The 12171-nt window shown below is 58.0% G+C and overlaps 1 protein-coding gene across 1 annotated transcript in view; it reads right to left on the reverse strand.

Annotated features, from left to right (window-relative positions):
• Positions 1 to 364: 364 nt before the first annotated feature.
• BSN (bassoon presynaptic cytomatrix protein) overlaps positions 365 to 12171 on the reverse strand; it is a 40641-nt gene continuing 28834 nt past the window's right edge. Inside the window, 7 exon segments of the mRNA XM_070358957.1 lie at positions 365 to 4334; positions 7201 to 7293; positions 7676 to 7729; positions 7986 to 8117; positions 8643 to 8742; positions 8870 to 9660; positions 9969 to 12054. Coding sequence (XP_070215058.1) covers positions 7689 to 7729; positions 7986 to 8117; positions 8643 to 8742; positions 8870 to 9660; positions 9969 to 12054 — 3150 coding nt within the window. The 3' untranslated portion in view covers positions 365 to 4334; positions 7201 to 7293; positions 7676 to 7688.

Genomic DNA, 12171 nt, shown 5'->3' on the forward strand with positions numbered 1-12171 from the left:
GAGGGAGGGGATATATGTATACTTATAGCTGATTCACCTTGTTGTATAGCAGAAACTAACACAACACTATAAAGTAATTAAACCCCAATTTAAAAAACTTAAAAAAATTAACAAGTCTGCCCAGTGAACTAACTGCTCTCTCCAGGTTCAAGCATTAAACTTTGCCTTTGTGGAGGGACCCACTGTCTTTGGCCAGATTGCTGTGAGCTCTGCCCTGGCCTTGCCGGTACTTGCGCAACTTTGCCTTCTCATTCTTTCCCTTTAACCGTGAAAACACGGGGCTGTCACAGTTGGGGGATTTGTTCCTCTGCCTGCGCCTGCCCATTTCAGAAACCATCCCAGAGACAGTCTGTAGGTTGTTTATATCAAGTCCTTTTATTCTGATACCACAGAATTACCTTGTCACAATACAGGGGGAGGGACACTGAAGTACCACGAGTTCTCACAGAGCACGGAGGACGGCACACAGTTCACAAGGTCACGTGAAGGACTCGGGTCATTGCACTTACAACTGTAAACTTGTTTGTTTGACTTTGTACAGCACTCTTCCCCCCTCAAAGAAAGAAGGAGAGAAGGAAAGAAGGGAAGAGAGGAAAGAAGGGAGGCAGGGAAGGAGTGTGTGGGGGGACCCAAAACAAGACATAGAAGCTAGCAGAGGAAAGGCGTGGGGCGGCCACCACTCTCCAGGGCGCTGCTCTGAGAGAGGACGGGCTTATTGGGTCCCAGAGGCCGAGTGAGGCAGACACACACACACATACGCTCACACGCTTGTTCACATGCGCACACACACAATAACCTCACGACTCCCATGGCTCTCCCGCTCCCCCCAGTGCACATGGCACCAGGGCTGCTGGTACCCAGGGAGACAGAGGTGATGTCTCTGAGGCGCTTCAGTTGGTCAGGCCTGTCCCTTTGACGCTGTCGGAGTCCATGACGACAAGTATTTACAGAGTGCAAGGAGGGGGCACGAGGGCAAGGGAGGGGCCAACAGGCCAGGGCCTTGTTGCCATGGCAAAGGATCGGCCTGGAAAACTCCCCACAGGCTCCAGAAGACAGGACATAGTTGCTGCCACTGCTGCCTCTCACCATGGGCCCTGAGACCACAGTCTCTTCCCAAGGACTAAGCGATGGTGGGGCAGGGGTTGTTGCTGTGAATGCATTGGGCCCTGAAGTAGACAGAGGAGGCAGTGCCCTTACTCATGACACTGGGGCAGGGGAGGGTATAGAGAAGGCCTGGACTGCTTCCCAGAGACATCCCCTTGCCTGTGTGGAGATGTGCTTGGTGCTCCCCAGCACCCAAGGCATCGAACACTCGTCCCTCAGCCTCTGGTCCCTGGAGTCACAGCTGTATCTACATGAGGGCCAGCACACCTGTGGCCCAGAGGCCTGCTCCAGCCACCTTCACAAGGGGGTGATGGTACAGATGTGTCCTGTGGATATGTTGGGGGGGTAGGGAGTGGCAGATGTCAGAAATGTCCAACTCAGAGAGCTTGACCAGAAAGATTTGCTGAAAAGTCAATGTGTGAGAGCCTGAAACTAGCCTTGATGGGGGCTGGCCTGCTGTCATCTCCTTGCCTGTTCCCCGCTTCTGGACCCGTCCCTTGGCCTTCTTCGGGGAGGCTCACTGCATTAGTCCCTCACATACGTATCCAGCCACTAGGCACAGCTCACAAAAACCTGGCCCTGGGTGATCAGAGGGGCCAGATGATGGCCTCCCTCAGCCCTTGCACAGATGGGCTCACATAGCCCAGGCCTGCTCTCTGCAATGAGGCAGGTGTCCCGTTGGATGGGTGAAGCCCAAATCCAGAAGGGCAGGGCCTGGGCCCAACAAAGTGGGTAATAGCCTCCTATCTCATCCACAGCTGCCAGAGGTGGGCCAGGATCCCTCTCTGAAAGGGCTTGTAGACCTTTTTGGAAAGGAGAAATGCGGACCCCTGAGAAATGCATGGAGCAAACTCTGGAGGAAGGCCAGGCCTGGAGGGGTCAGGTGCCTGCTGCACGCTTGGCTCAGTCATGAGCAGTGGGACGCTGAGGCTCCAGAGATGGGGGCTGGTGGGGTGTTTAGATCCTGGGGACAGACGCAGAGAGTGTCACCACAGAACCTTCTGGAAGTCTTGTTATTGAGATTCTTCCCAAAAAACTCCGCTTGAAGCCACTGTGTATAGGAACACCCACTCTGATGCAAAGTGACTCTGTCAGCTGTCCGTGCCACAAATGCAAAGGTCCAGCCCTTCCTGAGCATCCTCTGGCCTCCAGTCCCGGCCTAGATCTCCTGGCTCACAGACCTTGGAGCTTACAAGCCAGAGGAGGGGCACAGATCAGGCACGGTCAGGAGCTGGGGTCCTAGGACACAGGCAGGCCCCACTCTTGGCTTCTGTCTCTGGCTGCAGAGGCAGCCCAGCTCTGCCCTCAAACACTGCCCCACTGGGAAGGGGCAGCCAGATGTCTCTGGCTCAGGGCCAGGGTAAGGGCGGGGGGCAACTTACAGATGGAAATCCCACAGCCAACCTTCCAAATGTTCACGTGCACACATCCTGTGTGGGCTCCCACCGTGTGTCTCCCCGGAGACGTCTTGGTCAGAGAAACACGCAGGGTGTGTGGGGCCTTGTACTGCCGGGCCGGCGGCCTGGCATGCTTGGGCAGCAATTCCGGCTGTCCTCACTAGCTCGTGCAGAAGTCAGCTAGAAGCACTCCTGAAGGAGGGGGTCTGAGACAAAAAGAACTCCAAGCAAGAGGGTCGAGCATTTAAAATGGATGAGATCGTGCAAAGAGGCTGCGAGCTGTGCATGCTCCGCTGTGGGACCGGCGGTGACTTGCTTGGCAGCAGCGAGTCCTGCCACAGGTCGAACATGCCACAGACTGAGAACTTCACACACACGGTGGGAGTGGGGGAGGGGGAGGGGAGTGAGGGGTCGGATATGAGCTGATCTATCCAGTTTCTCAATTGCATCTTCGCAATTAACTCCTTATACGTAACATGGAATTTAATAAATATTAACAGTTGTCTTTGAGGGTTTATATTTCATTGCATAGAACGTTAGAGATGAGACTTGCGGCTGTGCCCAAGATGAAGGGAGGCCCCAGACGGAAGGGCCTCAGGGAGGAGCCCCGCCCAGTCCACTGGGGTGGATTGGACGGCGCCACCCACCCCAGCACAGGACTCTGGGCCCTTCCCTCGCTCGGCTGGCAGAAGCCCTGGCCCCTCTGCTTTGAGCACGTCCACTGGTGATGGCTTAAGAAGGACTGGAGTTCCACGGTAAACAGAGGCGGGCTGAGGGGCCTCCCTAGACCCTGCCCTGGGCTTGTGCTCTTGGTGGCCTGCTGCCCACTATTGCTTCTTAGTCAACATTCTCCCTGTGCTGAGCAGGGGCAGAGCAAAGAGGAAACCAAACCATCAGTCACAAGGTGGTGGTGGAGGGGAGAGGCAAGGAGGTGAGCCGAGAGAGGGAAGAGAGAAAGGAGGGGTGGGAGGAGAAACCAAAGAACAATGTTTATGAGGTATACACTTAAATCAAACTGAAATGATTAAGGCTGTTCTCAAAATCAAAAGAAATCCCCAGGTGTACGAACGAGGAGCCGGCTGGTCGAGACAATGGAGGGGCCGCTGGGATGCTCATGATGATTGGGGGGGAATGGCTTTGAAGATAGCGGCGGGCGTGCTAGCACGCGGCCACCCAAAGGCTGGGAGAAGCCTCAGCCGGCGCCCACGCTGCTTTTCGGTGCTATGGCCTCTGATTTCAGCGATGAGACAGTGTTAGGTCCTAACGTTTGTAAAGTTCTCCCAATCCCACGCTAGCCACTTGGACACCTGCTCCGGTGTCACCCAGAGGGCAAGATGAGGTGGGGCAGGGCCCTGTGGCCACGGAAGGATCTGGGCCAGCTGGAATGTGAAGGAAACGGAGCCTGGGGCCCCCAGCCCTCGGTCAAAGCCCCTCTCCAAGGCTGTGGAAAAACTTCTGGCATGGTAGAGGGAGGGCAGCATCCGTCAAAAACAGGCAGCGTGCGCCCCAACTCTGTGTATAACGCATTGGAGGCCGGGCCGGCCGGGCCGCGGAGGGCAGCTATGGGAAGAGCAGCAAGACTGCCGTGTGGCAAGGTCTCCAGAGGGCGTTCCTCCCTCCCACCGATGGCTGCGCCTTGACGGTGGCGCCCGGAGGAGAGCAGGGTCTCTGGGAAGACAGTCACGGGTACCCGGGTCCAGTGGTCCCACGTGACCAGCACAGGCTTCACCCCGGCAGCTGCTGTTAGAAAACATCCTGTCCTCAACTGAGGCCCGACAGCCACGTCCCACCTCGTGTGAGTCTTTGGGCCGAAGGTTTGTCAGATTGTAGATGCTTGGAGGAGAAAAGGAGGAAGGAGAGAAGGAAAAAGGAAAGAGAAAATTTTGGTCAAGCACCGTGGACAGCTGCCTCTCGCCCGCCCTCCTTCCAGCTGTCAGCCACAGGCTGATGGCCCGGCTCCTCCACACCCACGGGATCCCAGCCCCACTGAGGTGGAGGAGATGGGTGCTGGGGCAGGTTTGAGGTCATAAAGAGAAGGTCAGGAAGAAAGAAGAATCATGTTGGCCAGGAAGGGACATTTCTTTAACACAAGTTGCTTCATATATATCTATTATACATAATCTCCAGTCTGTGTGAATTTATCTGTATTGAGAGAGTCTGTGTTGTGCTATTTTGTTACTATAAAGTTAAATCGGCCATTTCTGAGACAGCTTTGGTTTCCAAAAAAAAAAAAAGAATGGTGCCCTTTGACTGATTAATACTAGCAAATAAGCAACAAAATGTGGCTCTGAAAACAATAATACTGAAAAATAATACTGATTTGATGTACAGTCTATGGCACCTCATTAGAATCCTTAACAACATGGTACTTAGAGCCATGATGTGCTTTAAAGGATACACAGTTGTGGTTTTGCTTGGCACATTCATCTCTGTCAGATTCCTCCCTCACCACATCTTAAAATCTATTACATTAAAAATATTACTCAAACAAAAATGACTCTGTATGCATGTTCTCATCTATAATGGCAATTTTAAATACAAGGTGCACCTGTGTTATTTGTAAACCTTGAAACAAATAAACTTATTTTTAAAAATTTTTTTAAAAAAAGAATGAGGGAGATGGGGTTTTGTTTAAAATGACGAGCCTCTCCCAGCCCACTTCTGAAATCTCCACAAAAGGCACCGGGAGACGGACACTCACAGCAGCGCTGACCGCTTGGCCCCATCAGCTGGATGCCAGACCTTGAGGGAGACTCCTTGAAGTCCACAGTCAGTGGCTTCAGTGGCCCATGCATGTCACGGGGCAGAACGTGGGACGAAGCCACGCCAGTGGCTCCTTTTGCTCCCCAGTGACATAGCCCTGGCCCTACACCCGAGGCAGATCCTGCCATGGGCCTGGTCCCGAGCTGCCCCTACCTCCCCTTCCTTCAACACAAATTGCCATTTCACCTCTGTTCCAGGGCAACTCAGAGAAAACATGTGGTGGAGCAGGAAGGCAACAGGGAGTCCGCTGCCCTGGGGCTGAAGGCGGGATGAACACTGGAGTGCTGCGCTGTGACTAGTCTCCTTGGAACGAATTCTGGGCTCTCCACTTTGGCCTGCAAAGCCCAGCCCAGCTGGCTCCTCCGACTACACCCTTGGACACTCTCCCCTCCTCTATGGCTCCGACTGTACTGGCCTTCTGTCTGTCCCTGAAGTCTGTCTGTCTCATTGGAAGCTCTGCAGGTGCCGTTCCTCACCTGGGCACATTCCACAGCAGCCTCTTCTCCCTGCTTGAGCCTTACCTGTTACTAACCACCTTCTCTAGAGTAGACCCCTCTGAGCCATAACTGCCTTTAGAACACTTAAAACCTTCAGAAATTCCTTTTTTTTTTTTTAAGACTTTTTTTATAGATTCATATGCTTCTCATTTAAAAAAATATTTTCTTTTTACTTAAGGACTCAATTTCATTTTATTTAACATTTTTGGCCATGCTCTGTGGTATGTGGGATCTTAGTTCCTTGACCAGGGATTGAACATGCACCCCCTGCATTGGAAGTGCAGAATCTTAACCACTGGACCTCCAGGGATACCCCAGAAATTACCTTCTCATTTTTTTTTAACTTATTTCTTCTCTGCTCCTCTTAACAGGCTGCCAGCTTCAGAGGGCAGGGACCCAGTCCTGTTCTCTGCTGGATCCTCAGCACTCTTCAGAACAGGGCCCAGCACCTACTTGTACCTGACAAACACTTACTGAATAAATGAATAAATGGATGGGAACTGGACCTTTCCAGTCTCCCCACTGGTCCTCCAGAGACAGGTGACCTTTTCGATCTCACTCCTTCCTACAAGCAGGCCAGGCCTGGGCAGAGGCCCTGGCTGGTCCCAGGGCTCCCTTGTGATTTGACTGCTGAGCACCTGGCCCTGCCACCCACATGACTGCCCACCATGAGAAGCACCCATACCTCTGTACTCTTAGCAGCAGAAGTGGCAAAGGAGGGGTAGGAAGAGGACCCTAAGGCTATGGAATTCGAGGAGGTAGTCCCTGGTTTCCCACAGAGCAACGCAGACAGCCAACCTACCCTACCCACCATCCTGCAGGAGGTACCACTTCCTCTTGCCTGCCCAGAGGCAAGGCCAGGGCCAGAGAAGGCTCTAGGTCCAGGCTTCTGATCCTGCTTTGATCACCACAGCCCAGCAAGAGCCAGGGCCCCCGTCCTGAGGCCCTTCTGCTCTCTTCCTGGGCTTACCTGGTCTGGAGCTGAGACTCCCGTCTGGGTGTCCTCCCCTGACTCTCTGTCCCTTTCCCATCCACCTCTCCGCTCATTCTTCATGTCCCTCTTGCAACTGTGAGGTCGATTTTATTTTGACGTCACACTGAGGACTGCTAACTCTACAGGGTTTGGGGACTCCAGCTTCATCTGAACATCTGGAACAAAGTGACCAGCACTAGGCCTCAGAGACGGGGCTCTGGAATCAGCGCCCAGTGTATGGAGCCCCAGTTGTGGGGCACAGTTGGTTGCCCGGCCCTTTCCTGAGGTTACTACCTGAGTCATCTCAGCCAGCTCAGTTGTTTCTGCCTCCAGGTAGCTGCTGGGCCTGTCCCAGCTGAAGGAAGCTCCCGTAGGCCCCTCCTAGTTCACACTTGTAGAAGCTGGATCGGAGGCCTGGGCCCTTCACCTCCTCCTCCGCCCAGCCCAGCCTGGTCCTGATACTCACTGTTATACGCAGAGTCCAGAGCTGCGCCCAGGCCTCTGGCTCCAGAGATTTTTCCACAGCAATGATATCATCTCCCTTCATTTCTTCAAGAGCCTGTGGAGTATACACAAGGGAGGGCTGGGAGGAGCTGCACCCCTGTGGAACCCCCTACAACCTAATGTCAACGCGTAGCTCTCAGAACCCTGTCAGGGGCTGGGATGCTGAAAAAGGACAAAGGGAAGCTGGCCCTGGCTTCCCTTAGCTGGGGATCTCTACTGTATAGGCCCCACGTTGGGCCCTCTGTGCAGAGGGCCCCTCCTCCCTTTCCTCCTCCTACACTCACTGCAGCTCTGACCACATCACCCGCTCCTGAAGTGAATGCTTCAGTGAATGCTTCCGCATCACTGAAGACCATGCTCCTCCCAGAAGACCTCCCCAAAGTCCAATGCCTCAGGCCTTTCCCAGGGGAAGGTGGGTACAGGAGGCTCATACTCACCCTGAGGGCATGGTCACCAGAAGGAGGAGAATTTTTTACCAAAAGCAGACACAGCTGTGACACGGGAGAAAGGAGAGAGGTGTCAGGAAAGTGGGCAAGGCTTCCTCCTAGTCAAGGCCATTTGGTGCAAAGCCAAGCTTGGCCTGAGGGGCAGGGACTGCCTTCAGAATAACTAGGCAGCAGCAGGTGCACCCTTGGGCTGGCCCGTGCCCGGATGGCCCAGCCCGGAACCATTCCCCAGACCCGAACTCTGCCATGGTAGGGCCCGTGAGCACCGCCCACCACGGACCCGGCCGTAGGCACTGCTTACCTTCCGTCAGCTTGCCGGCCTGCTCCGCGGCCCCACCGGGGAGGATCTTGGAGAGCACGCTCTCCCCTTCGGCACCTGGCTGGCCGGCAGGAGCCCCTGGGGTCCCTCCAGGCTTGGCTCCAGCCTTCACGCCTAGGGGGAAAGAAGCCACCATCATGAGCCGTGCCTGGACCGGCTCTTCAGAGTCTGAGCAGGCAAGTAATGGCAACACAGGTGCCCTGTGCAATGAAAGGTGAGGAGGATGACAGAGAAATCAAGAGAGGAAGGTAAGAACAGGAAGAAAAGAGGTGTGAAGAAGCAGAAAAAAGAAAGAAGTTGAGGACGATAAAGAAGGAGCAAGGAAGGGAAAGGCAGGAAAAGAAAGGGAGGAGGGAGGAAGGAAAATAAGGAGCTAGGTCGTGGCACTGTGCTCACCAGCCCCTTCCAGGCTCTCCATTCGGAGCTGCCTGGGCCCTAAGTCCCCCGTGCTGGTGACCCATTGGCTAATTCTAACTCCAGGCTCGTTTCTGCTGGGGACGCCTGCAGTGCTGCACTGGGCACTTCTCAGGAACCAGTGACAGCACGCAGTGTGGGGAAGCTCAGGGTCCCGGTCAGCGTAGGAAGAGGGCAGCCCAGGTACTCTGGGTGATAGCCAAGGGTGCCCAAAGGCAGGCTCACCTGCAGGGCCAGGTCCTGGTGGTGGCTGGGCCTGAGGAGGCCTCCCCTGCTGGGGCGCTTTGGCTGTCCCTTTAGAGCTGTTCGCCTGCTCTGCCCGTGGCTGCAAAACACAGAACACAGCTGAGCTACTGTCCATCCACTCTGCCCAGCCTGGAACCCAGGGCCCATCCAAGATGCGGTCCCAGCATCCACCCTGCAGGGGATCCATGTGCCGGAGCCCTACTTACTGGTCCTGACGGCTGGGGGCCTGTGGCTGTCGGGGGGCCTGCCTGAGGCTTCCCTGCTGACTGGCTGGCAGCAGAGGCCGGACCCCGGGCAGCTGGCTGGCCCTGCTGCTGCAGCCGTGCCTGCGATGGGGCCTGCTGCGGAGGCTGCAGCCCAAGACCTTGCTGTGGCTGCGGCTGTGTCTGCGGCTGGCGCGACGCTGTTGCCGAGGGCATCTGCCTGGATGGCGGCGGCTGGGACGGCTGTGGCCCTGGGGCTGCCTGCCGGCCTTGAGGCTGCGGTTGGGATTCTAGCTTTGGCTGCAGCGCCGCGGGCCCAGGGTGGGCCTGTCGGGAGCTCTTCTTGCTCTCAGAAGAGTGATGGTATGCTGATGGGGCACGGGATGGCTGTGAGTATTCGGCGGAGCTGGGGTACCCAGGCTGACCTTTCTTCTGCACGGCCGGGGCAGGGCTGGGCTGCGGGTGAGGCCGGGCCTCATGGCGACCCACGTCCCGAACGTGTGGTTTGGCAGCCCGTCGGCTCGGCTCCTCGCCGGCGTGGCGGCCCGAGTGCCGCCCGTGGTCACCGTGGTGTCGGTGTTCCTTGGCTGAGGCGTGGCGGCCGGGGCCACCCTCATCGTGTGGCCACAGGCCCTCCTCGGGGGGCTCATCGTAGTCGTGGTAGCCGTGCCTGGCAGGGCCTCGCTTCTGGGAGGAGGAGGAGACTGCGTGGCCCCCATGGTGCCTGAACCGGTCAGAGCGGGCATCCCGGGGCTTATCAAACCAGTCTGTCTCCTCCTGGCCCAGGTGATACGCTTCAGAGACCAAAAACAGAACACGGTCAACCCCCGGGCTGGCCGCAGGGGGCTGGCCCAGCTGAAGCCATGCAAGGAAAACAGAGTGGGCGCCACAGCCACAAGCGTTAACGCCAGGCCCCCAGCCCCCCCCCACCGCTGGGGCCAGGGCACAGGCGGAGCAGGAGGAAGGGCAGCCAGCAGCAGGGCCCACCAGGTGAGGCACCTGGCCCGGCCCTGCTGGGACACCTCAGGGCTCAGGACCCCACGGGTAGGCAAGGCCCCCCAGGTGCTGAGCATCCGCAGACATCACCCCCAGCTGCCATTACCTTCGCTGTCGGAAACTACGCAGTGGGCATCATCCAGGATGTAGCCCTCGTCACGCTTATATGAGTGGGACCGCGGTCCCTCCTTGACGTGCTCCTGGACGTCAGGCATGGAGTGGCTGGAGCAGAATGGTGGGCAGGTGTCCCCGGGGGGAAGAGGGCCCCCAGCAGGGCGGGGCCGCCCCAAGGGGCTGACGGGGCTCTCTTCTTCAGAGGCCTGGCTCCGCATGGGGGGCCGGGTCCGGCCGTGGGCCATGCTCAGAGATGAGGGCTTGGGGCCCGCTTTTTGAAGTCGCTCCACAGCCTCCCGTTCCCGCTCGTATCCCTTGGCCCGGCCCCCGAAGTCGTGGCTGGACAGCTTCTCCCCGCTGTATGCAGGTGCCCCCCGGGACCTGCTGCTCCCACCATACATGCGGTCATCCTCCTCCGCTGGGTCCCGGCTGGACACCCCGTAATACCGCTGCTGCTCATACACGTTCTTCTTGAGCCCATAGGTGATTTCGTCCTGGAACTTCCTTCCCCGAGAAGCCAGGCTACTGCTGACTGCAGAGGAGGGGTAGGAAGCCAGGTCTGACTCCACATCCTTGGCCTCTTCGATAGGTGAGAACTTGGAGATCTTTTGCTCCATTCCCTGCTTCCGGTGCTTGCTGCGCTTCGAGGGGACGGCAGCTGGGGCCAGGCTCTTAGAGGGGTGCTTGGGCCCCGCAGGGCCTGGACTATACTTGTCCGCTCGAGTGCTGTGTCTGTAGTCGCTGTCGCTGTAATAGTGCGTGCTGGCTGGTCGGCCATTGCTCTCCACACCCCGGTGGTGGCCACTCTTACCACGGGGCTCGTAAGAGTCTTCCTCGGATTCTTCCTCCCCTCTGGTGTAGCAGCAGGGCAGTGCGGACCCCTCAAGGACCCCTGGTTCTCCTGGCTCTTTCGCTGGACGCCCACTGCTGCTTGGCCCCAGGGGCTCCAGGCGCTGGCTCTCGGGGGCAGTGGAGGTGCTGTCCTTGGTCAGTTCGCTGATGTCATCAATCATCACGTAGTTCCGGGGGACAGTCTGCTCCAGGCTGGTGTAGTGTGAGTCAGAGGAGTAGATGGGGGCTGGGCTCAGGCTCACACCGCTGCGGTCACTGACCCGTGGCAGCTCGGGAGCCTTGCCCTGTTCGTAGCTGCTGCTGGCGGCGGGGCCAGGGCCGCTGTAGCTGGTTTCCGACGGGGCTGAAGACATGGCCACGACGGGGCTGGCGATCACCTCGTAGTTAGTGGGCACTTTCTGCTCCAAGTCGGCCAGTGATGTCTGGCGCGGCTTCTGGTGGGGGGCACGGCTGTCAGCCGGGGCTGGGAAAAGGGTGGTCTGTGTGGTTGGCAGGGGCGTCTGGGCTGTATAATGGCCCGGGGGACGGAACGCTTGCTGGCTGGGCAGGCCAGGCTCAGCAGGGTAACTGGTGCCGGGAGGAAAAGCAGGTGCTGGGTATGTGCTGGGACCAGGGTAGGTGGGTGCCTGGTGGGCTGCGAATCCATTCTGAGTTGGCCCAGCGCTGCCTGCAGGGTACAGTGGCGCTGGAGGTGGGAACTGGGGCGGCTGGAAAGCAGCGGAGCCGGAGGGAGTAGCAGGGGCGGCGGCAGTGACAGGGAACTCCGCATACTGGCCAGCCGGGGTGGCACAGCCCTGGAGCCGCAGCTGGTTGAGCTCACTGTCCGACAGGTAGTCGCGATGCTCGCTGAGACCACGCAAAGGTGGGTAGTCCCGGCCACCCCGGTCTTTGGCCAGAGACTCTTTGCGCTGGGTGATGCCCAGCTCCAGGTACTTGAGCTTGGCGTCGATCTCCTTCTCCTCCTCGTCCAGCTCCGCCTGCTTCTTGCGCAGCTTGGTGGACTCATGCTCCACCAGCCGTAGGTCCCGGTCAAGCTCCCGGAGCAGGCTGGCCTTGGTGGCGGGGACAGCGGCGGGCCCCACCAGCCCGCGCTGCAGCAGGCTGGCTGCATACAGCTGCGGGGGAGCAGCCTGGCCAGCCAGGGGCAGGTGAGCCTCCTCTGGAGGGGGGCTGGGCAGCGTCCGCTTCACCTTGCGGACCAGGCCGTTGGGCGGCGGCGCCGACACCTGAGACAGAGGGAAGGGCGGGCAGCACTGAGACCCAAGGTGTGGGTGGCTTGCTGGGGCACGGGGTAGAAAAGCCCTGGCCTGGCCGGGGTCAACGCCCTGGTTCTCCAGGCAGCC

Source organism: Bos mutus, chromosome 22 (genome assembly GCF_027580195.1).
Source record: "Bos mutus isolate GX-2022 chromosome 22, NWIPB_WYAK_1.1, whole genome shotgun sequence".
Lineage (NCBI taxonomy): Eukaryota > Metazoa > Chordata > Mammalia > Artiodactyla > Bovidae > Bos > Bos mutus.